Source organism: Parambassis ranga, chromosome 15 (assembly GCF_900634625.1).
Source record: "Parambassis ranga chromosome 15, fParRan2.1, whole genome shotgun sequence".
Taxonomy (NCBI): domain Eukaryota; kingdom Metazoa; phylum Chordata; class Actinopteri; family Ambassidae; genus Parambassis; species Parambassis ranga.
In genome coordinates, this window is record NC_041035.1 from 10,217,797 (window position 1) to 10,244,351 (window position 26,555).

Genomic DNA, 26,555 nt, shown 5'->3' on the forward strand with positions numbered 1-26,555 from the left:
GAAGGTGTTTACATAATGTGCTTTTTATGCAACTGATGCATTGGTGGAGATGGGAATGAATTGACTCCCCTGACACACTTCATTACACTGAGTTATACTTTGCCCTCGAGGTCAGGGAGCCGGTTGTTTAAGCTGTAATAATGCACAAATCTCATCCTAGTGCACTCCTACTGGTGCCAGTCTCACCATCCAACAGCAAAGCATTAAAGTAATATAGGAGGTTATAATAGTAATTTCCCCTGAATTGTAATACGGATATTATATAGTGTTTGTGCATATTCTTGCAGCGTGATGCCTGGGGCCGCATGTATAGTATAGACTAATACACCATTAGCCAACTGATGACGCAGCAGCCCTATCACAGCTCATCCAGACATCCATCATACAACGTTCAGGCCCATTTTACATATCACCCAGATTAATATATAAATGTAATGGCTTTTCTCCCCATGTTCATCCTGACTTCATTTTGGTACATAGTACTCCTAAAATTAGATAAAAAAAAATAATGGAGCATGATGATCTCAATCTCTTGAAGAATCTTTTCTGTAAACAGTTATACTGTACGTTACAGTAAATCGAGATAGAGACACTGAATGCTCTGATGCTCTTAGATTAGTACAGAATCTTGTCATTGTCAGTCAATCAGCTAATCTGAATATGACTTGAAGACGGACACGTTTAGTGTGACTGTAACTTACTGGTAAGATTACATTTCAGTGGGTCTTACAGCCATGTTATTGTGGTGTTTAAAATAAGATGCAGTATGTCTGGGAACATTATCATTATGTACCTTTGCTACATTGTTCTAATCACTTTAACGTCCAATCTTACAAAGAGGTCCTATACATTTCATTTGTAGTAAGCACCTATGAAATCAGCATGATACAGTGCAGCACTCTAGTCATGGTGATGATGACTCATTCTTTTTTTCTTTGTATTATTTACTATAATGACCAGCTTGAAAGACATAGTCCTTTACATATCACAGCTATCCAGATGTATGAAAAGGGTTGGATTCTGCTCAGCAGCTCAAGATGTGCCATGTCTTTAAATGTGAATGGACTCCTGCGATGATACATGATGACTTTGCTGTGAAACCAAAACTGACAAAACAAATCTCAAAGAAGACGTGAAAAGTCACTCTCATTATTTCTTTTCTTATTTATGTTACAAAAACACTTGAAGAAAGGCCAAAGTCTGTTTGCTGCATTTCTTTTCCAATTAAAAATAATAACCAATAATTCAAATTCCCCCTGGGTGCTCAAGCCTTTACATATCAAGCTGCAATTAGACTGCACTTTTTTAGACCAGCAGTGCTAAAAGCCCTGACCAATGTTGTCTCTAATGAACCACCATTCCATGTGCAAGCCACCAGGAGTAACTTGGGGCTGAGGTGTTCAGAGAAGCTGAGGATGGGTTTTGCCAACACTGTAAATATACTTTGACATAATACAGTAACAACAGCTGATGAATGTCTTTGAAATCAATCTGTAATCAAAGAATGTTTACATATACTTGGTATATCATAAAATAGCTTCCGGCGCGGCCTCGCGGTAGCAGCCAGCCAGAGAAGCTCCGCACACCGCGGGTGTATTAAGTTGTTTTTCGTAATTTATTTCTACTCTAAACACTCTACTTCGTACCAAATCGAAGTATAAGCGGTCAGGCACTTCAATAATGCGTCTTTTTCGGACTTTCTTCGTGGTCTTCATCGCTTTTGGAGCACTTTTATCATGCCGCGTCTCGGCCGTGACGGAAACACGCCAGGGCTCCATTGTTTACACCAGGGATCAGCTGATGAGTCTCCAGCACAGCGGGATGTATGGCCAGCGACACGAAATCCCCAAAGAACTAAGAAGGAAACAACGTGGAAGCAGAGGGGGCAAAAGAAGACAGCTGAGGAAAAGAAGATACAAGCCGTATCTTCCTTCTATCGTCATGGGTAATGTTAGATCACTGGGTAATAAGATGGAAGAGTTAACATCTCTCACAAAGAGCGAGTGTGTGTTTCGTGAGGTGTCTGTAATGTGCTTTACAGAGACGTGGCTGCACGCAAACATACCGGACTCTACCGTGAGTTTAGCCGGCTTTCAGTTGGTACGGGCGGACAGGAACTGCACCGAGAGCGGCAAGAAGAAAGGAGGGGGACTTGCGCTCTACGTGAACAACCGGTGGTGCAGCCCGGGACACGTTACGGTAAAGGAGCGTGTGTGCAGCCCGGACATTGAACTGCTAGCGGTGAGTCTACGTCCGTATTATTTGCCCAGAGAGTTCTCTCACGCCATTGTACTCGTTGTTTACATTGCTCCCTCGGCTGAGGCGTCGCGGGCTACTGACGTCATCAGCTCTGTGACCGCGAGGCTTCAGACCCAGCACCCTAATGCCTTCATAGCGATTTCTGGCGATTTTAACCATGTTAATCTGAAATCAACTCTGCCCACTTTCAAGCAGTTTGTGGACTGTAAAACAAGAGAAAATAAAACTCTAGATTTACTGTATGCTAATGTTAAAGAGGCCTACAGCTCCATAGCTCTCCCTCCCTTGGGCAGATCAGACCATAGCCTAGTCCACCTCAAACCCCAGTATATACCAGCAGTACAGCGGCAGCCGGTGACCACCAAAACTGTACGGAGGTGGACACCGGAAGCCCTGGAGACCCTGCAGGGATGTTTTGAGGTGACTGACTGGGATGTGTTCTGTGACACCCACGGTGAGGATGTAGACACACTCACAGACTGTATCACAGAATATGTTAATTTTTGTACAGATTCTCTAATCCCCACCAGGTCAATACGCTGCTTTCCAAACAATAAACCATGGGTGACAAAGGACATCAAGGCATCACTCAACAGAAAGAAGACAGCCTTCTTGAGTGGAGACAGAGAGGAGATGAGGAGGGCCCAGGCAGAGGTGAAGGAGAAGATTGGAGAGGGCAAGGAGAGCTACAGGAGGAAGCTGGAGAGCCAACTTGCCCGGAACAACTTGAGGGAGGTATGGAGTGGCATGCGAACCATCACCGGCCACAATAGGATCTCCGACCAGCTGATGGATGGAGATCTGCAGGAGGCCAACCAGCTGAACCTGTTTTTCAACAGGTTTGATAGTCCACTCCCTGACCACCCTCCCCTCCCCCTCCCCCTCCCTGTGATGCACCATTAACACCTGTCAATAACAACAATGTACCTCCTCCTCCCCCTCCCCCTAACCATACTAACCAGTTTCACCTCCCCATCAATAACATCACCCTGCCCCCCTTACCCCACCTTCCATTAACAACCCCCCACCCTCCCCCATCAGATCTCTCTCTCTGCTCTTCTGTGTCCACAGTTGCCATCACCACAGAAGATGTGAGGAGGGAGTTCAGTCGACTACGACCGGGAAAAGCTGCAGGACCGGACGGACTCAGCCCCAGAGTACTCAGGGACTGCGCCACACAGCTGTGTGGGGTCTTCCAGCACATCTTCTCCCTGAGTCTGAGCCTGATGACTGTCCCTGCCCTGTGGAAGACAACATGCCTTGTTCCTGTGCCCAAGACCAAACATCCAAGCACACACAGCGACTACAGACCAGTTGCTCTGACTTCACATGTGATGAAGTCTCTGGAGAGGCTGGTCCTGAAACACCTGCGTGCTGTTGTGGAACCATCGCTGGACCCCCTGCAGTTTGCTTACCAGCCCCGTATTGGAGTGGAGGACGCCATCATCTACCTGCTGCACAGAGCACACACCTACTTGGAGGAGGCAGGTAACACTGTTAGAATCATGTTCTTTGATTTTTCCAGTGCGTTTAACACCGTGCAGCCTGCCCTTTTGAATAGGAAGCTCCTGGACATGAGAGGCTGAGGAACACCGTCTCGGACACGATAGTGAGCAGCACGGGGGCACCCCAGGGCACGGTACTGTCTCCATTCCTGTTCACACTCTATACATCGGACTTCAGACACTGCTCACAGTCCTGCCACCTGCAGAAGTTCTCGGATGACTCTGCCATTGTGGGCTGTACCAGCAGAGGTCGGGAGGCGGAGTATATGAGTGTGGTGGACAGCTTTGTGGAGTGGTGCGGACAGAACCACCTGCAGCTGAATGTCACAAAGACAAGAGAGCTGGTGGTGGACTTCAGGAAGCACCAGACACTCCCTAACCCGGTCAGCATCAAGGGTACCAACGTGGACATTGTGGACAGCTACAAATACCTGGGTGTCCACATTGACCACAAACTGGACTGGTCCACAAACGCAGAGGCAATATACAGGAAGGGACAGAGTCGCCTGTATCTACTGAGGAGACTCAGGTCCTTTAACGTCTGCCAGACCATGCTGCAGATGTTTTACCACTCGGTGGTCTCCAGCGTCATCTTCTACGCTGTAGTGTGCTGGGGCAGCAGGATGAAGGCGGCCGACACCAACAGACTCAACAAGCTCATTAGGAAGGCTGGCTCGGTGCTGGGAGTGGAGCTGGAGTCTGTGGTGGAGGTGACGGAGAGGAGGATACTGAGGAAACTCCTCAGTATTCGTAACAACACGTCTCACCCCCTGCACGACACACTGCTGTCCTACAGGAGCACATTCAGTGGTAGACTGAGACTACCGAGGAGCAGCACAGAACGCCACAGGAGGTCCTTCCTGCCAGTGGCCATCAGACTGTATAACTCCTCCCCTTTCTGTAGGGAGAAGCGCTAGATAATCATGTCAGGCATCACTGTCATTCCTATATTATGTTTACTTAGCACCTTACATCTCCATATTGTATCCATGTATCATATATTGTGCTCATACCGTGTACTGTACTCTTTTTGGATTATAGTGACACTTATACTCTGTACTTAACTGCATTTAATGTAACTTAATACCTCTGGCACAAGAATTTACTTCGGGATTAATAAAGTTTTATCTTATCTTATCTTATCTTATCTTATCTTATCTTATCTTATCTTATCTTATCTTATCTTATCTTATCTTATCTTATCTTATCTTATCTTATCTTATCTTATCTTATCTTATCTTATCTTATTTGGGAATTTGATCAAAATGTTGACTCACCAGAGCTCACCATTGTGCAATACAGCAGCCCGGAACAGGCAAATAAAGCACTGGCTGGAGATAGAAACTCTTTTTTTTTATGTTAAATTAGTGTCCACTAAATTATTGGACCTATCCATAGCATGACGGGCACCCACATGACAGTTCTCTACAACCCCACCACTGCATCCCACATTGCATGTCCCTTCAGCAGACTTCTCGAGAAGGTCATTAAAAAAAACCTAATGAGCAAGACCAACTGCAGCCACTAGTGTGGGTGTGCAGCACTGGTATTTAGTACTATTTTGGTATAGACAGAAAATATACCCATTAAACAAATAGCTGGCATCCAGCATCTGACTTGTTTACTTATTCTTTGTTATCTGTTCTTTTTCTTTAGTCTAAATGTTACAATCTTGAATGTTTTAAGTTCTTCAGGTAGACCTGGTTACATTTCTTAAGCCTTTATCCTACACAGACAAATGATATCTGCATGATCAGGTGAAGTGCTGCAGCTGTTTCCCCTTAGTCACATTCCACACTCACTGAGCGCCAACACAGATTTACAGGCAGTACTCTCCTCTGTAGACAGTGGTCCGGGTTACTGTGGTACTGCTTCAAGGCAAGCACCATGGGTATTTTGACTGTTCTATGATGAGGATTCCTAATTAGCCACTACATTCTTTAATTAAATGAGTGCACAGTTAAACAGTGTAACACAAGCAGAAATGTCAACGGTGCTGACTTTGTAGCACCTAATTTAACAGGCTTAAAAAAGGCTGTTTTGTTAGAACAGTACACCCCCACTGCAAAGCTAGCGGGGGTGCACAGAGGGATGTGACACTTGTTAAGCTGGCACATCAGCATACAGTACTGTGCACAAGTCTGAGGTGCTTTAGATGTTTAAGTTCTTATCTGGCACAACCAAGAAAGACTTTATTGGACCAAATTTAATTTGGCAGCATGAAATTGAAGATCAGACGATCACAAAATCACAAAAAAACACCTTCAGTGACTGAAAGAAGAAGGAGTCTGACAACTGACGGTCAGTCCTAAGACTCATAAATGACAGAGGCAGATAAAGCACCTGAATCCATGGCTGAAAAATGAACTCAACCAAGACAGTAAATAGCCCAGTTATTCCAAGTAATCAATGGGTTATCTATAGATATCAATAAAACTGGAAGTCGGTTTCTGCAGTGCAGGCTGCAGCCATGTTTTTCAGTCTATCAAATCCACTACTTCCTTCAGTTGGGCCAGGTGTTTCCACAGGTGTGTGGTCCAATGTGTTGCCCCTTAAATTTCACATTACAGCCAGTGTTGTCACATTCTGAAAAGTAACCTATTACTGTAACCATAATTGTTCTTGGATGTCAGTGAGCTACAGGGGTGGCTTATCACTCCTAGCACCGATTCAAATGCAAACAAGCAAATATTGATTAGCTCTCTTTTTTCTCCTGTTTGTACAAGATTAAGATAAAATCTGAAGTATTCATGCCATGGATTGGTATTTCATCAAGCTTTCCGACTTAGCTGTGGCTGTGATTAGTATTATAGGTTCTCACATGGCTGGCTATTTAATTTATACTGCACTATGCGGCACAGTATGCTGAGTAACTTGTTACTCCACTTGATGTTTAGGCAGACAGTTTATAAGAAATAAAAGAGGTGGCCACACAGTAGAAACACAGACAGAGAGCAGGCAAGTCACTAAGAAAGCTTTATAGCAAAACAGATGGTCAGACACATGGTGACCTAGCTAGTCAGACAGACATATAGAGAGGCAGCAAGCAGAGAGACTGCAAGAAAAAAGGGGAAAAAAGCAGACAATAAGACAGCTCGTGAGATCAACACAGACACACACAAAAGATAAGACAGGAAGTGATCTCCCATGGTGAGATATCCATTGATCCAACTTAATGCTGAGAATGCACTTTCTAAAAAAACTCCAATATCAGACACAAATCCAAGGACAAATATGAAACGGTATGCCACATACATTCTCATAAAGTATGTGGCCACCCTGTCAAAACATTTGGAAGCATGGTGGGTGGCTGCATTCACTTGAGGGCTTGCTTTACCATACACTATTATCAACTGTAGCTCAGCTGTTTCCAGTACTGAAAAAATGAAACATTTTTCTACACGCTTCAAGACTGTACTCTGCTGAGCAGTAAAAAGATTAGCCAGCAGAGGCAAAGTCTCATCTGAGGAATGGCAGTTCGGGAATATCTCTCTTCATTTTCCTATCCATGCCAATCAACCCTTGATCCACTGTGCCTTTAGCCAAACATGGGTCAGTGAAGGTCAGATCCACAGGGACGCCATGGTGAGAATAATGAATCAGAAATAGAGAACATCTGAGAAAATATAATACACTGCTGGGACACACCCGCGCAGAATGAGGCTGTCACGAATGAGCCAATTAGGCTCAGACGTGTCACTTCATAAAGATGCTGCTAATGGTGACAGAGCTTGTTTTTTTTCTTACAATTTCTGTTGAATTTTTGATTTATTTGTAAGAGTGTGCAAGTTGGTGTGTGTGTGTGTGTGTGTGGTGATGTTCTTTCATCTCAGTTCCCACTTGGTGTATTCCTTCTAGCATTTGAATTCTCAGTGTTAATACAGCTTTACTTCAGCGGCAGCCTGATCTCCCCCCTGACACTGGAGATGAATTTGAATCATTTACATTTAAATGAAAGTGGTGAGATCCTCTTACATACAGATGTAATGTTTATAAGATACGTTCAGTGAACAACTGCTCTCATTTGTTTTGACTCACCATAGTCACTCTCGTAAAAGATGATGAACTTCTGCCAGTGCAGCTCTGTGACAAGAGTGAGCAGGACTTCGCTGATTCGAACAGGTGGACGGGCAGCCAACGTGTAGCTCTCTCCATCAGGGCTGGGGTTAAACTGGCAGGCAGTGCGAGGCGCACCATCCCCGTTTCTCTGAATGAAGAGGTGGGGGATGTGCATGGCGTCTGTTAAGGACTGCAGGGCACTTGCAGCTGCGCAGCCCGTGGATGTAACCAGAGCCAGGATCCCCTGGTTCATCAGCTCACATGCTAGATGGAAAAGAAAAAGAAAAATAAACAGTGAAAATGTGAAGCAAGGATTTCGCTGCGAGGAAAAAGTTTTAGGAACACAGCACATTATTCAAGAAAGTGCTCAAGAGGGCTTAAAAATTCAAGATGGTTCTTTGTATGCAGCTAAGGATTACAGTATGTCTGAGCCTCCAAGTCGAGAACAGATCACAGAAAGTAGGGGTTTGGCACTGAAGATGTATTATAATGTGTAGATGAGAGATTCAGTGGGGGGCATCCTTTAATCCTTGTCCTCTGACAAAAATGATTAAAGGAAAATGCTTGCTAAAGGTAGCAGCCACTGAAAACAGCAGATGAATTGTAAAACTACAGGAGACTGTACAATTCTTAGCAAAACAGTAGAGAACAGAAGTAGTGACTGAGTGGGAGGATCTGTCACTAATAAAAATCTGGAATACATTAGCTGGGTACAGAAGGTTAGATCCCTTACATGAGTCTCTGCTTAATATTGTCCCACACACCCACCACTCTCCTTTACACTGTAAAGTGAAAATCTGTAAATAAGCAGGAATTAGGACTTCTGCAGTTTGTGTGGTTGGTCTTAGAGTCTCATCAACATTTTATGGTGCATGTGTCAGTTGGGAAAATTTCTTTTACATCCTCAACATTTGGTCTCAACACCTGGTGGGACAGAATGCTGAGTCTTTGAAAGATGAAAATGACTGATGGAATATTATGATATTATAATTACTGATAACTTTGAAATGGACAAGAAAAGCTGTTCAGTTTGAGTGGTGGTGAATAATAATAACAGTGGGAGGACTTAAAGTTGCACTAATTTGGACTTTTATCTAACAATTTTTTTGAACAATTTCCCAAAAGATGACTCACTCAAACAAAAGACACCCTCTTTTTTTAATCACTGTAATAAAGAACAATGCAACAAAACCTGCCTTCCCCTTTTAGCAACATGTAATTTCTAAAAGATCATAGATGTCTCATTAGCGGGCGCTTCGAAGAATAACAATGAGGTAACAATAACACTATATAGAACAGTGCAGCTGGAGCAACATATCAAAACAATGTCACAAAGTATCTGCGACAAAGGACGGAAACAGCGTGAGTTTAGCTGACAATTCAAGTGCAGACACAGTGTTCACACTGACTAACACAATGACGGCAAAGCGTTGCTCATGTCAGCAGGCTACTGACATCAGCATTCAGCCTGTCAGCACTTATTCAACTAATGCATGTGTGTTAAAATAAACCATTTTCACATTAAAATTTGTATGAATATATAGCTTCTAAATACCTGAAAAAGGCAGTTGAAAAGGTTTATGAACAGACCACTAGGAAAACCTATGCCTATATTCATGGAACCTGGGGTACCAGTATTGAAAAGATTGTAGAATATCCATCACATCTTTACCGAATATCAGATGTAATCACGTCCAAAATCATTTTAGTTTACTGGCTGCAGCCATTCATAATCCCTGACCACAGTCTTGATCTAACACTGTCATGGAGTCTACAAACTTGAAGCAAAAAATATATTTGCATCTGCTCTTAGCTTATAAGATGCAAAACACAGAAAAGGCAATTAAATGCAAAACAGTTTCAATAAGGATTATTGAATTTGCATTTCATTTTAAGCTTTGTCTCTATCTGTTATGAGCTGCATAATCATCTACTACAGGGATTGTCTAATTTTGCATGTGACATGGGACAGAAAACGGCAAACGGTGCCTTTAAAATTCAACTCAGTTTCCCTCAAACAGCAGGACTCTTATTTCAGTATAAACAGCTGAGCATATTGTACAAAATAGCAATTAAATGTTCTCTCACTGCATTTCATAGCACCGCCTAATTATATAGTCTAATACCGTTTCTGCAAAATTTAGCACAGAAGAATAGCTCGGTGGAGTAACATCATATTATGTCATTCAAACCCCTGAGACAGCGTGTTATGAGAAGACAACATATCCACTGATATATAAACACGCAAGACAGCATGACTTCAAATCCACAGTGATTCCACTGGTAGACTACGGGAGGGAAATGAAGAGTGGTTGTGGAGCAAAAGGCATTAATGATGAGGCGAGAGGTCTGAAGGGAGTTGTACTAGGAAAAGGGATGTGCATATGTGTGTGTGTGTGTGTGTGTGTGTGTGTGTGTGTGTGTGTGTGTGTGCGTGTGTGTGTATGAATGTATTGCAGAGGGGAAGGACTATTAGTGTGACAAATGACGATTTCATCTGCTTACTCCAAGCACAAGACTACATTAAGGCACCATAAATCAAGAGTACAGGAAACTAAATAACACACTGAAGAGGATGGAGGAAGATCAAATGTCCGAGGTACACAGGGAAGCACTGCAGTTGTTGTAGAGGAAGTAAAGACAAAGAGACGCAGATCAAGCACAAACGCGGAAAAGGGTAGTGGAGAGATTATTTGTTGCTTTTTGCATGGATACTCAGGAGAGCACAAGATAGACAACGATCTACTCCGGGGCAGAAAGTGTGTTTGTATGTGTGTGAGAGACAGAAAGACAGAAATATATGCCGACATGGACTGCAGGGCTTTTGGCAAATATTCTGTGAAGGAAGGAAGGAAGGAAGGAAGGAAGTCATGTGATTGACTGCAATGCACATCTAGAGCATGCTTTAGCTCTGATACAATGTCTAAACGTGTGAGGCAACAATAAAATATGTACAATACCACGCACTAAAAGCGGATACAGTCTGTTCCTGAGAGCTGCTGTGTTCTTTTAACAAGTTTCTTCAGATACATTCACTATGAACATTACATCCACAGCATGGAGTTCATTTAATAGTGGCTTCAACTGGAGCTTAAAGATGCTGCCTGTACTATTTTCAAAAGCACATTGACTGGAGCTAATTTACTTGCAACAACATAAAAAAAACATAAAAAAAAGAACATTGCTTCATACAAGCTTCTCAAATATAAACATGTCAATGTTTAATGGAATGTTTGCACTTGCTTTGTGTACACAAAGCAAACGTGTGGTAAAGGTGTTTCATTAATCCTAGAGAACAAGAGTGGCAAAAAAAGGTCATCAGAAAAACTCTAGAAGGATTTTTTTAAACTCTAATTACTTATTATTTTGGAGTATATTTAGATCTGTGATCGATCAAATTAACAAAAAAATTACAGACTACAGCCAGTCCAACACTCATATGTACAGTAGTTCCAACCTTTTACTCTAATAACAATACCTATTTTAAAAATGATCATTTTTGTATGAAACCTCTTTTAGAAAGTAGCTGTAAAACAAATGGAATAATGTACAGTGAGCTGGTCATTACTGCAAATTACGCTGTCATCCTGTCAAGGTTAATTCACAACGAGCCGCTTGCTGTACATTATGAAATACATGGTTACTGTAATTAATAGTAATTGTAGATTTTAGTCAGTTTGATTGATGCGTATTTTGTGTTGTTCATTCTAATTGGCATTTATTTCACATTTTACTTTGCAAAACAAAGGAAATTTGTACCTTTGTGCACTAAGAAAAACAAAAACTTTTTTTTTTCTTTCTAACAGCTGTAACACCATACCCCCCCGTCTCAGCTACTTTTTGCAGAATGTGGCTAAAGTGTGTCTGAAGCCATTTTGGCTTCATAATGGACACCTCGGGCCCATTATACTGGAGACAGCCAACTGACAGGAGGGAGGAGTGCTCTACAGTCATTGGCAAGGATGATAATGGAGGAATAATGACTCTTAAATGTTCCCCCTGAAATGGACAGAAGCCATCATTCAATCCCTGCTAGCTATCTGACATCTAATGTCAGCATAACACACATGCATCATAAAGAAATAGCACCAGGACAATGTGTACCAAGTATTAAGATTTAATGTAATCACAAGTATTTACACAAATTTGATGCAGGTATAAATTAGAAATGAATGGTGGTTGGCCTTTTATAAGTCTACAAAGTAAAAGACTTAGAGATATTTAAATATCAGCTGCTTTCTTTGGAAGGAGAGATTTACCAATCTATCATGCCCCTGTGGAGAAGCAGTCATTTTCTTCTCAGTAATAGCATGGTTGATCGATAGAAGATGAGTTTAGAAGAGGTGTATACATTTTTAAACACTTCTAATCAACGCTGCATATCTTTAAAACCCTGTAATCACAATGAGATAACACATTTTTTCCCCCAAACTGTCAGCAAATGCGGTGACCAAATCAGAGAAGGGGCTGCTGGGTATCTTTCATGTCGCTATGCTCATAACTGAAACTCTTATAAAAGACATCTGGCATGAAGATTAAGGCTGATCAGCAAAAGCAAATGGCATTTTTCTGCTCAAGTCCTCATCACATCAGACCAGTTCAGTTATGCACAGATGGGTTACAGTGGGGAAATATTTTCATGAACACACCAGACTGAAAAAGGACAGTGTTTTGTCAGACAATCTGTTTTCTCATGAAAACTGGATGCCATCAGTGTCTTGCCCTCATTTTACCAATGTAATACAAACACATGAGACAAACCACTGCAGCACTGTTGTAGAGAAAGTTTATCACCGTAATTTTAATAAGAGTCAGTTGGTTTACTCTGACTTACAGCACAATGCTAAAATGTAACACCACTTTCTACCCTGCAGTGACAATGTTTGCAACCCCGATCTAAAGAAGCTGGCCCAGTACAATCTGGTGGAAGATTCATACAAGCTTTAAAAGATCCATACTAGGCTCAGCTAAGAGGAGACTGGAGGTTGTGACATGAGGTTTTCCTTCTCTACTATTGGCAGCTTCTCACAATGGCTCTTCGCACAAGGGAGGGAGAAATGAGAGAGATCAGTTTTATATGCCGGCAGGACCAAGGCTTAGTTTAAGTGTTCAGCAACACTGCAGCTCCAGTAACAATGAATGGTCTCTCCATCGCTCACTCTCGTCGTGCTCTCTCTTTTAGGAAGATAAACATCCTTGGCCCTTCCCTGTATCTGCTCTCCTGCTGTCAGACCACGATAAGGGCACATATCTCCATCAATACTATTGATGCCAAGACTGCCCATATCATCCGAGCTGTGATGGAGTATTTCACTGCAGTAAATTATACACTCCAGACAACTGACAGGTAAAATGACACAAACAGACTTAGTACAGCAGATAGTCTTCAGGGAATGGACACAGTAATGGCAGGACCTGCACAGAGCAACATAACATCAACAGTAGCCCTGGTGACACATCACATGGAGAGGTTCAATTTGCTGTGGGTCTTTTGTAATGAGGTCAGATTACACGGGGGGTGGAGCTCAGAGCAGTTTTAAAAAATAGTCATTTAAAAAAAAAAAATGGACACTGAAAAATATACACCCCAGAGTACAGGATGAGTCAACGATTTCCTAGTACATTACAAACTGCTACATTACAAGTGCTATGAGTGAATCTAAGGATTCTCGCTATTGGGTTATACTGGCACATATATAACATATAGTGCAGCTAAATATAAAATACCTCATGTGTCTGTCTAACAAACATTTTTGATTTCAGTGTAAGCACATCTTTATGGCTGCCTAGAAAAAAAAATTGTAAACTATTAATTGCACAGATTAGGTATCATTGTAACACTGCAAAGGATTTCTGTTCTCAGACTTGGAATTAAATCAACCTTTCCACAAGAGCACGACCTCAAAAGTCAATGGCTCTTGACTTTTACAGCAAAGCCACTTGTTGCTATTACTTATAAGCACTTAGTGAATTTCCATTGGCTGATATGTCTCCACTAAACCTTACATAATTAACTGCGATGCCGAGTGTGTTGCACTGCAAATAGTGAGATATAGCTGTTATTCTCTATTACCTTCACTGGCTTTGTCCCTCTCCAGACTTTCTTTGTCTAAGTCTTTGTTACAGCTGCTGCTCTGTGATCCGCTCTGAAGAAGTTTCAATCAATTGAAGAATGCAGACATTTTCGGAAAAAATCAAATAGTTTGTGGCTTGATAATGAAACCCATTTGGCTCTGTAGTGCTTCCGTGCTTCCTTGCTTGTGTCCTCATGTTATATTGAATCCAAGTTTGAGAACCGGTTCTTATATTTTATGAAAAGAAGGCTGAGAGACGAAGATAGCTGCCGTTGCCTTGCGAAATTTGGGCTCAGGGATATTTTTTGGCAGCTACTACCCGAGGGATGTAACAGAAAAAGTAGCATCTCTGCAGCTTGAGAGAGGTTGACCTAATGGAACCCCTCTACTCATACATTCAGTAAGCAGACATGGAAAATCTAAACAAAAACAGAATACAAGAGACACATGAGAGGCACCCCCCAATATACCATACAACTAGCAGCTAACATTACATCCTTGAGTTTTTCAGCAGATGAGTCTCAGTTTGTTAGTGTCAAAGATTAAGGTATTACCTCAAACATTTGACATCTGTTAGAACACGAATTCAAAGGGTCATTCACAAACTGAATTCTTATTTAGCTGTTTAAATGAATCTGTTTTCCTTGTTACCACACCCCTTCTCTCAGAGTGCTATGTCTCATCAACTTAGCACAACCTCTGATCAATCAAGGGCCTGATCTTTTCACCAGAATGTTCTTTTTTCCCTTTTATGAGGCTAATTAGCCTTCTTATATACATTATAAACATATACATTATATATATATATATATATATACACACACACACACACACACACACACACACACACACAATATACTATATACACATTATAACTAACATGCTGCCATGGCTCTGTGGTTAAGGAGCTCCAGTGTGCTGAATGCTAAAAACAGTGATTGTTGTTTTTATATGGTAAACATGTGTTTGGTTTTTGTGCTGATTGATTTGGATTGTGTTAGCAAGAAAGATTGGCTAGCATTTTCAGAGGATAATCATGACTCATTCACCACTGGGACAGGCAGAGAGCGGCAGAACTTAGGAAACGTCTCACGCTTGCTCTTGCTAATGTGTCATTTGCTCTGCATCATCTCTCTCTCTCTTTTCATTTCTCCCTGTCTAGATATCTCACTCCATCTCCTCATTTGATCTCTGTGTTTGCCTCTCACTTGTCGTGCATTTTGCTTGGCCTATTGACATCTCAAGCAATATCTCAAACACGCAACATCACAAATTGCCATCTCTGTGATAAATTGTAGAATATGCATAAGCATAAGGTTAAAGGAGAAAATACCATCAGTAGAGTCTGCATTTAAGCCTTTTCTGCTCAGCCTTTTATTTTTCCATATTCAGACTGGGCTGACGGTGGTTTGACAGGTTTCACAGTTATGAATCAGACTTTAATAATAATAATCCCCCCAAAAGATTAGAAATGGGTTAACAGCTAACTCCCTGGGTATGCTGCATGGATGAAGGTAACATGGTGTACAGTAACCTTCCTTCACAGTAATGCGACAGTTTGATCATTAGGAAAAAGGATTTGGAGCCATATCTGTGAAACACTTCAGAAGTCCCCTAGATTCCCCTCCAGGGCCGTTCACTCATCCATCCGATTGTCCAGCTATCTAATATTGCCCACGGTGATAGAAGGCAGATACGGCTTATAGCTACTTTTCTCTATCACTCTTTGTTCTCTGTACCCAGAAAATGTAGAGAGAGAGAGAGAGAGAGAGAGAATAAATCGACCAGGTGATTTTTTCTGATAATCTGGCAACTGCCTGCATACCAGGCGCTGCCCGAACTGAAATAAGAGTCCTGACTCTCCAGATTTTAACAAAACATCCTCCCACATCACATCAAAGCAGTGTAATTTTATCAAACTTAAAGTTAAAGTTTAGCAGAGCTAAAGATAGCATGGGTGCTAGCCACTCCAATATCACTATATTCCCTGTGATTTACATGAGGCTAATGTTAGTCGTCCACTACATGATGGTGGCAGTTTCTGCAGTGTGTTAGCCTTCCAGGTCCACTGTAGCTCATATTGGCACACAAGATCACAGCCACCTGCTCCCACAGCTTGAACAAAGCTGGACATGTGTTCATATGCAAGCCTGATGGTGGATATGTGTTCACCTTCTTTGCAAAGCAGCGGACTGAAATCCGCTACCAGCATTAATGAAGACCTGGCTCGTAGGAAGGAGCAGCCTTCTTACATGTTAAATCAGCTTGATGGGCTTATGTTGCTGATTCCTTCTGCTGAGTTAAGCAATACACAGAGCAAATGTCAAGCAGTTAAAAGACACCAGACCTGTGTAATGTAGCTTTTGGCACTAGTGCTGAACAGCAGGGAATTTGTAGCCCCACTTAATACTAAAAGTGTAAACATCTAAATTAATACGATGTGTTTTAACATACTGTATCATATTTTAATAAATATGGAGTACTGTATATTTTCAAATGCTTCATCTTTCTATTTCTTCAGTGTCAGTCACTGTTTTGATGGTTGGAGGGCACACTGCACAATATGATAAATATAAATAATTTTAGCTTCGTGTGTAGCTACTGTATCTACACTAGCTACTAAGAGGAATCAGCAGGTGTTAGCCGTTTGTACAGGATGCTGTGTTATTCGGATCGAAATGAACACTGCCTAATTATAAATACTAAATAAATAAAGTTCATTATGTTGTTATTAAAAATTATTATGTTATTAAAAATGAGACTTCAATAAACATCTATGGCAGCTTGGAGGTCAACATTCAGTAAGGTTGTGTATGTTTTTGGTAAAAAGAAAACATCAGTAAAGCAGGCTTTGAAAAATAATGATGATAAATCTAAGAAATATTTTATTGGAGCAGATTCTAGGGACACATACTACATCCTGACCTTTATGTATATAGCTTGATAGCATTGACAGTTCAATGTCAATAGCATATAAATGTATCTTTTAATAAATGTCAGTAGAAACATATATATATAAGATGCTTTTCTAAGCATTATCACAAAGACTGAAGCTTAGATGGATAGAAATCTATTTTCAGAGGTCAGTGTAATAAAACCTACACTTCTCTCGCTCTCTCTCTCTCTCTGTCTGTACCTGGATATTGTCTGCCACTGCCAAAAGACTTGGTGATAAAGATCCGTCTCGCTCCAGCAGCTTCTCCTCAGACCAGCTTCCCTAACTCACATTTATAGAGCCATGGTTTACATATGACTAAGACAAGTGGAGATCCTGTCTACTGATGCTGGTGAGAGTCTCCCCATGACAAAATACATATTTACCCCAAATTATAACGATTGTATTGAAGTGTTTACTTTAAGAACAATTTAATGAAGCAGACTTTACTTGGGGGGTGGGATATTGCACATACAGGTTTATCTTGCCAGACTAAATGAGCTTGTACTTTCATAAACCACATCAGGAGCATAGGCCCTAATAACTGAACACAGCGTGCAAACAATTCAGAACACAGAGGTGACGGTTCTTTCTTTCCTTCTGAAGAGAAACTGACATTTTCCAAGAAATCTGCTCCCTTTTTTAACGTTAGCGCTGCCCTGTTGAAAAACAAATTAGCTCATTATCCTTGAAAGGCTGGCCACATAGGAGCAGCATGCGTGACGAGCCAAGCCTTTGCTTGTGCCAAGCTGAAAATGTCAACATACTACCTTGAGAGTGCGCATTAAACTCGGGCAGTAATGGCTGTCACAAGACAGATCCCCATTATCAAGTCCATTAAGGCACCACACTCCTTCCCAATGATAGAAAAAAAACCCTCACCCAACATGCAGATTTTAAAGTTCAGAATGAGCATCTGTAGATAAATACCAAGGTGACACACCATGCTTCATGCTGCCAACAACACATGTTCCTGAGTTTATTAAATAAGAACTAGATGTAACATATATGCCACAACATACTTTTGTAAATGTTGTTTTATGTATCTGCACATGCAAAAAAGATAAAATCAATTTAACTATTTCATGTCAAGCACCAAACTAATTTCACTAGGAGTTGCTACCATTAGATACAGCTTGAGCACCAGTTTAATTTCATGAGAACCTGTAATCATTTCTTGAATTAGGATCCAATTTCCTAATCACCAGCCTTTCTTTATGTTCTGTTGTGTTCTGCATTCTCGTTTTTATTAATTTCCTCCTTTGGGAAATGAGCAGTAAGCAAAGAAACAACAAAATGCGGAAGAGGGGTCCCTGATGCATGAAATGAAAGAGAGCTTTGCCCTCCTGTAAGGGCTGACATTGACGTATTCTCTAAAGGTACAAGCTTGTATTCACTCCAGTCACTTGCTGCATTTTACCATTCTGGATAAAAATGGCTTCCAAAACAGAGATCCTCTATATTTGTACTCTTCAACCTTACATGGGTGTGCACGCTGTCAGTCTGTAACATGTGGGCCCTCCCTGGCAACCACAACTGTTTCCCTGGTAACAGGCCAATCCAAGATGTTAGCCACACTTAATGCTTAAATGTGTGTTTCTGCAAGCCTGTGCATGTTGGCCTGCATGAGCACACTTGTTGGAGATATCAGTATGGGTGGCACAGTCACTTTTGTTTTTGGAAGGAGGCAGTATGGGATAAGAAAACTTCAACATGGGATCAACACATCTATTTTTTTTTTATTTTTTTAATTAAGTAACTGATTACAAGTAAATTTAGGAAAAGTTAACAAAACAGAGGATAGGAAAGAGACTCTCCCCCCCTCCAGTCAATCTTGCTCTCCCCTGTCTGCTTCCTGCACAAGAAATGTGATTGTATCCAACTCGGACACATGGTTCAGTGACAGGGTTTAGGAGAATTTAGTTAGACAGACTCATCTCATTTTAGGCTAAAAGACCAAACTTCAGTTGCTGGTGGAGAAGTGGATTGTACGGTGGCATTTCACAAAACACGACAGTTCAGAAAACACGACAGAACAGAAAACGTGTACTGTTCACATTGTCGAAAGAACTGCGTGTCGCTGCCAAATTTCTACATACATTATATCAGTGTTTCCCAAACAGTGTACCATTAAAGATCATCAGGTGAGCAGTATGAAATTAACATTGGCCAAAGAATTATCATTCATTTACGGTAAATAATTTGTTGATACCAGTAACATATGGTGACGAGCAAAACTATTAAATACCTCCTAGAGTTAGATAAGTGAACGGACCTTTGTGTCAGTGCATGCAGCACAAGAGCAACCTTAACTCAGTGCCGTCAGTGCGTGTGCGTGTTGTTGTCCGTATTGGGGGAAAATCCACTGTGTTGTGGGATTTAAAAAAAAAAGTAAAAACATGTGCCGTGGCTCTATAAAGGTTGGGAAACACTGCATTATATTTTCTTTGTATATTCCTGTATTAATGCCATTTATTCCAACACAGGGACACAGCTGAGTAGAAACAAGAGATGATGTTACAGTATTGGGTTCTGTCCAATCAGAAGCAGAAGCGTTGTCCCTACCCTTTCCATAATCTGAAATGTTGTTGTGTTTTCTGAAATGTTTTGACCTTCCGGGCCAGTGCCACTGTAGTATTGTCTATAGCATTCTTTTTTTCCCAATATATATGTGATGCAACACATTCTCACACAAAGTGGAGCCATGGAACTGATGTAAATGGTTAGAAAGGCAGACAGAAGACCACAATCAGAAGTGAAGAGGTGGTTAGTGGACAAAAACCGTCCTCCACACTTGGAGGCTGCGGTTCATGATTCTGTGAGACTGTTTGCCTTTTATATGACCAGCTGTGAACTGACTAGCATTGTCAAACTCCATTTGTCGAATCAAAAGATCTAGTTTGGTTAAAACGGGCACTTTCACAACATTAAAACACATTCCACTTTTTCTATTTGCAGCTTCTCTGCCATTTTCTTGGAGGTCATGGAAAAGAGCGATCATTCTGACCAACACATTAGACAAGCACAATATCCATACACAGCAGTCAGGAAATTATGAAATAACTGCTCACTGCCTATATCAGTGTGCTTTTGCTTAATTTTGCTTTAGTCTTTAGTCTGTTAGTCTTTTTATGTTTTATGTATACAACAGATTTGTCTCCAAGGGTATCGATAAAGTTTAATCCGAGATTAACCCTAATGTACTATGTGTGTCTCCAAGTACTGTTTGAAGAGACACAATGCCACATTTTTTTTTGCTGTGCCAAATTCCACGGGTGGCACGGGAGATACACGGGCCAGGCCATCTGCTTGTAGATACTGAGGTAAATGTGAGTAGACAGAGAATCTAGTGGAAATATGATTTAGTTTATGTTGTCCCTAAGTAAGCTGTCATCCCCCATAATGCATGATGGGAGCTGGCAAAAGTAGGTCTATTACCATGTTGATAGCGTCAATTTGAAGTGTCAGTACAGGGTGAGCTAATACCCCATCCAGCTAGGATCCTCTCTTGTCTCCTCTGCCACTGGGGTCCTGCTTTGATTAAAATCACAAACCAGTCATTTTTCCATGCACCTTTCAACCCACTACATCCAATGGCAAAAATATTTATTTAATACCCCCAGGGTGTTTTCATTTTTCGCCAAAGGTTGTACTGCCAGAAATGTCAGATCAGAAGCGTTTAGCCTATTATACAGAGTGACTAGGTGACTAAGGTTCAGACTCCACTGTAGCTGGGGTGGATGATGAGGAAAGCTGAGTTTGTATGTTTCTAAACCTAAAGCTTGCCCTACATTTTACAAAAAGAAATCTATGGGCAAGATTTGGATGTAATTGTCTGCTTTTATTTTATTTTATTTTAGTATGAGACACAGGTGGTGGCATCCAGCTGAAAGACACACTCCTCTGTGCTCGAGAGATCACTGAAGTGAATGACCCAGCAGACCTGAGCTGCCATCTGCTTGAAGACTCCTGCTGTCTCAGTCTCTCAGATCTTAAAATGTTGCATGTGTGGTGTTTCTAAATCCCAATGCCTTTTTGTCTGTCTGCTTCAATCTCCGCCTCTCTTTTCTCTAGTGTTTATCCTTTCCCCTCATTTATTCCAATTTGAACTACTCGCAGTGCTTCAGTAGTTTCTACCCATAATGCAGTGCGCTAGATAAATCATTGCTCATTATCTCTGCAAACATACATGTCCTGAAAAACTAGAAACAATTCACAGTTTTATTCTATTCACTGCTATATTTAATGTCTCCTTTAGGGCATATGCCAGCATGAAAGTATCACTGCAAAATTGTCTACATGAGAATAAATCAAGGTCTTTATTCTGCCTCATAATTCTGTCTGCATGTAATTAGGTGTATGCAGAAAATAAGGAGCAACATACGTAGTAATACTGACTGGCTGTGAAGCAACTGCAGAAACGTTAGCAATTTTACCTTAATGGCTCCAAAACTCCTCAAAAAGCATTGTTTTGCTTATCTTGTTTCTCTCCTGATGTGTGCAGATATCTCGCTTTTGCTCTCTGTGAGTGTACTTTCCAGTTCTTGGCCCCATCTCCCTCAAGTCATCTTTGCTCCATGCTCTGCCATCCCTCTCTGTATTGTAAATAAGTGCAACAAGCAAGTGAGGACTCGATTTCCCACTGGCTTTGTAGTTGTTTAGTCCCTGAATTCAAAGCGGGAGCAGAGGGAGAGCACATCAGCCCAAGATCAGTTGAACTTGTGAACTTGTTCTCAGGGGAACTTTCAGCAGAGATTCCTTATACTGTATGATTCCATATTGTTGCTTTACATAATTCAATAAGAGAAAAAAACACATAGAATAGTTATAAGAGACTGGATCATTTCTTTATCTTGTGAATAAGAAAGAGCCTCCAGGAAAGGTTAGCCAAGGCTGACATAGAGACAGGACGCTTCTGGAGAAGCAGAAAGCCTGGCTCTGTCCAAAGGTAAACAAATCCACCTACATACCCATCAACAGCTCACTAATTAGTATGCTGAATCTTACTGGACAGATCTAAGCTTGCTGTTTCTCAGTGGTTTTAGATTATCGCTACGATTACTCTGACTTTTAATTACAAGTTTGATTATTGATTTAAACAGTGGTGTTTAAATAAGGTTTAATCCACAAATGTTACTGTAAATTAGTCATATATAAACATACAAACTTCATAGATAAGTTAGATAATAGGTTTTCTGTGATAAAAGTCAGAATTCTGACTTCAGATGTTAACAAGGTGTAAAGATCATTCCGTTCCAGTCTACAAAGAACAACTTTTTTCCAGTCCTGATCAAACTGCTAATAGGCTGATGCTCTCCTGCTTGTTCTCTGTCCACCTCTGTGTTTCCTTTATTTACACTAAATTACATTTACAAACTCCCAGCAGTCATTATATAGGCCTTGTGTTGCTAAATGGCCAAACCCCTTAACGAATTTCCCCTCAGGGATAAAGGAATTCTTCTTCTGATTCATGCAGCTAGGGTGCAGACCCTGACCGAGATGTTATCTCACCAACTTAACCCTTGATGCAGAAAGTACATGTCTTTTTTCCATATAATATCCTCAAATACCCAGCAGTATATATGCAGGAAGCTTGTGTTTTGAAGCTTATTATCAGACCTGAGTGCAAATCCTAAAGAAATGGGTTTTTTTTACTAACAGAGACAAAGGAATATTACAGTTGTTCCTGAACAATGCTCAGTGTAGATCCTCTCAAACAAAACCTTAAGCTCCAGGGTCTGCCATCCTGTCTGTAGCTTCCGCCCACTCTTAACACAGCTTTTTGCTATTTCAACTAAACATTTTTGTATTTTTCACAACTATTACAATTTTTGTAATAGCTTGCCTAGTGCAATAAATTTTAAATCATCAGACATAGCAATTCAGATAAAAGTAATTTTCCGCCTGAATTTGCTTTTTGCTTTTTTTTTTGAAGTATTCAATATTACCTGTGCTACAACTTGGTTGTCTTCTGAGAATTACTTTTCACTATTATTTCAAACTTTCTCTCATGTGTTGCCTTAGGTTTTATTTTACTTATTTTAGTTATTTATTTTAACTCACATTGCACCTACCTGTTCGACACATCATTCGCTCTAGGCTTTCTTTTGGTGGGTCTCAGAATCAGATCTTTTGTTGGATGCCAGTGTGATAAATTGGAAGTTTCTAAATATATATCTCAAATAAAATATTCGATTTCAACTGTCAAGAAGTACGCCATGCACATCTGGTCTTTTAATGTCACACATTGGCTACTTTTATCAGACGTATATCTGTTTCATTCACTGCCACCTCTGTTCATTCACTATCAGTGAAGAAATCAGGCGTTTAATGCTTGTAGAATGTGGCTCAATCTCATCCTGTTGAGTCCCCCGGGCCTATTTGTTAGCTGTCAGTGACTATCTACCTTTGTCCTTGCCCCATTGTGTTTGCCGGCTCATGCTGCTAGGAACTGGATCTGTCAAATGGCCGTCCCCGTAGGATAATAGCAGAGCTCCGCATTTTGTTAAATCGATCCTGGGAGCCGCATAAAAAAAAAAGACTAGGAGAGCAAGGATGAGAGGGAGAGCAATAACAACCACAACTGGAAGACAGTTGGAGGGTGGTGCTGAGGACCAAGCAGACAGGTTTGGGCTTATGGAGTTTCAAGATAAAAAAATATGATGAATAGTTGAAATGAGACTGGGAGATCTCTTTGCACAACAGATGGCTGCTAGGTGAAAGGAAAGAGATGAAATGATGAGATGAAGAGGGGGTAAAAAAAAAGCTGAAACAAGCTGACTGGAAAAGAATGATAAGGAAGTGCTGCTTTTCTGAGGAGAGCAGCAGTCACAGCAACAGCAGTAGCTAGCCCATTATTATGAGGCATTGTGTAATTTTACCTTTGACTGACCCTTAACAACTTTTCAACCCATATACATAGACTACCAACAAACACACGAACAATGGAAGCAATGTGTGCGTGTAACTGAAACTAAGCCAAGGTCAAATAGTCAAAGAACAGAAGAAGGAATGAACCGGCAGAGTTAGTAAAGGAGTAGCAGATGGAAGGAGGGATGATGATGAGAGAGAGAGACAACACAGAGTGAAATTGTCTACTTTTCTACAGCAGGGTGGCCGGATGGCACTGAGGGCCATACATCCTCATTAGGAGCCCTGCTGCTGACCCAAACATACATCAGCAGAACCACACACAAACAAACACACACAAAACGCTGGAAAGAGTTTCATGCACAGCGGCAGGCCAGATTCGTTTGCAGTGAAATTGCATGCAAGTGGTTAAAAAAAAGAAAAAACAGGAATAGATCCAAGAACAGCACTATGTTCTCCAAAGTGTTATAACTGAAAGTACAAAAGTACAAGTCACTTCCTAAGGACTTTTCTATCAGTCATCAATTGAGCAGATATCTTCATGCGTCATCTATAATTTGTTGCTAGGAAATTGACAGTCATAAGAAACACCAAGCTTCTATCTGCATAATGTTTCCATCATAAACACACCCAGCCTACCCTTCAACCCCTTAACTCAGACACACACACAAACACACACACTGTGTGCAGACATGCTCTTTTTGTCTGACAGCAGGTTTGTGGTAACTTGAGTGATGGAAGACAGACCAGCGACCTGACAAGGACAGACAGCGACATCTCTCTCCCTTCCTTCCCACTAGCCTCGAGGGCATTGATAAGAGCAGACATTTTAATTTCCTAGGTCAAAACAAAAGCTTCAAGACAGTGCTGGCAGGCCCAGGAATTCCTAATGGGCTCCTGAGTACTGCACTGGCAGAAAGAACGCAGGAAACTCATTCATGGTGCATTAATCTACTGTGGGTTCTTATGGTCATCATTTTCTAATGGGTTCTCAGCTAAAAAATATTTAATGAACTCAGAGAATGTACCATATAATTAAAGTATCATAAGATGAAGTGTGTACCATTTACAGTGGCCTGATGTGTTATACTTAAGGTCACTGGTTTGAATAATTTTGTTTAGTTTTTTTTGTTTTTGTTTAGTATGAATTTACCAAAATGAGCTTGTGATAACTCATAAACTTCAGAGATCTTCTAAAACAACAGTTGGCAAGAGAGGGAATAAGTATTTCCAAAAAGTGTATGAGTAGAATACCTTGCTTGAAATGACATGTATGCTGCAATGTAACATTTTTATTTGTTTATGCTCAATGTAAACAATTATAATGAATTAATTTTCCACAAGCAAGAACTCAGTAAGTATTTATCTTCCACTTGGTCTGCAACATTGTCTACATAGGTGGAACATTGCCAAAAGCAACACACTCTCTTATAGTGCATCCTGCTTCCGACTTTCCCCCAGGTATACAACACACAGATATTTTTGGTAGTGGACCAGGTTCAGTGTGGTCACTCTGACCGTTCTAAAGCCACACATCGCTACACTCAGCAGTCTGGAATGGGATGTGTGTTCTGTCACTTTTCTATCCTTGATGTTATCAGCAGTGGTTCTCTCACCACGTGCATCAATGAGCCTTGGGTGTCCATGACCCTGTTGCTGGTTCACCGACTGTCTTTCCTTGGCCCACTTTTGGCAGCTGCTAACCATGTCACACTACGAACACACACATGACTGACTGTAGACACAGTTTTTAATCACTAACTTGATCATCAGTGTCACTCAGAGGCATATAGCTGTCATTGTTTTCCAGTTTTAAATAATGGTCAATTCCTTGACAGTTGCCATAGTGACCAGATAACATATAACTGGTTTTTAATGTTATGGGTGTATATTCACTCTTTCACTCACATCCTACCATTCTCTCTTTTTAACATGATATGATGCATTATTACTGTAATACAACAACATGTAACAGTACTGTATGTGCAATGATTGACTTATACAAAATTACTGTAAATGTGAACCATGTCCATCTAGTGTACTTCTAAAAAATGTCCTTGAACAGCAGCAATTGAGAAGAGAACCATTACGCACATGATAATGCATTATCACAGATGAGCATTAGCCTAACTGGCTAATATAAACGGTATTTACTCATAAAGGTATTATAAAGGCACAGTTAAACACTATACTAACATTAGTAACAGTATAATGAAACACTTACAACTGTACAAGTCAGGAATACTGAATCACAGGGCAGCTAAATAATATCTGTCCACTGATGCATCTAAATCACTCTCTGTGCCCTTTGTATAAAATGAGCAATGTTTCCTGTGTAAAAGATTCAAAAAGCTAAACTGTTCTCCACAAGCGCACCTGTTATGATCTGCCAAATGGCACTGTTCTATTTTAGCACATAAGCTTAAGTCTCATGGCCGTGTGTAGTACAAAATGTTTCTATGACAAACATTTGGTAGTCTCTGTGGGGCCCTGCTGTTATGTAAGAATCAATTACGACCACAAATGTTCATGCTCAAAATGCAGAAAAATAGCATCTTTGATTGGAGCATTAACACATCCATTTATTTGTGATGCTACACTGTCATTATTTTTTTATATGCTCTATAGATAGCATCCTGTAAATACATCTGCAGTTTAACTGAGAAGTGCTCAGACGTTGCAGTGTCATCATGCTCTCTGCAGGGTTCACTTCCCTTATTTCATGTTAAAATGTTTGCTCACTGCAGTGGTCGGGAGAGTTATTACCCTTGAGTTGCTTTAAAATATCCTCAGACTCCAAAACTACACCACACAGTCCACAAGATCACAGAAGAATGTACAGTAAGATAACAA

At 40.9% G+C, this 26,555-nt stretch overlaps 1 protein-coding gene across 2 annotated transcripts in view; it reads right to left on the reverse strand.

Moving 5' to 3' along the window:
• LOC114447212 (glutamate receptor ionotropic, delta-1-like) overlaps positions 1–26,555 on the reverse strand; it is a 187,060-nt gene that overhangs the window by 70,990 nt on the left and 89,515 nt on the right. Inside the window, exon 3 of one of the 2 annotated variants that reach the window (XM_028423351.1) lies at positions 7,803–8,087. The exons of the other annotated variant lie outside the window; for it this stretch is intronic. Coding sequence (XP_028279152.1) covers positions 7,803–8,087 — 285 coding nt within the window. The remainder of the gene's footprint in view (positions 1–7,802; positions 8,088–26,555) is intronic. 2 annotated transcript variants of the gene reach the window in all.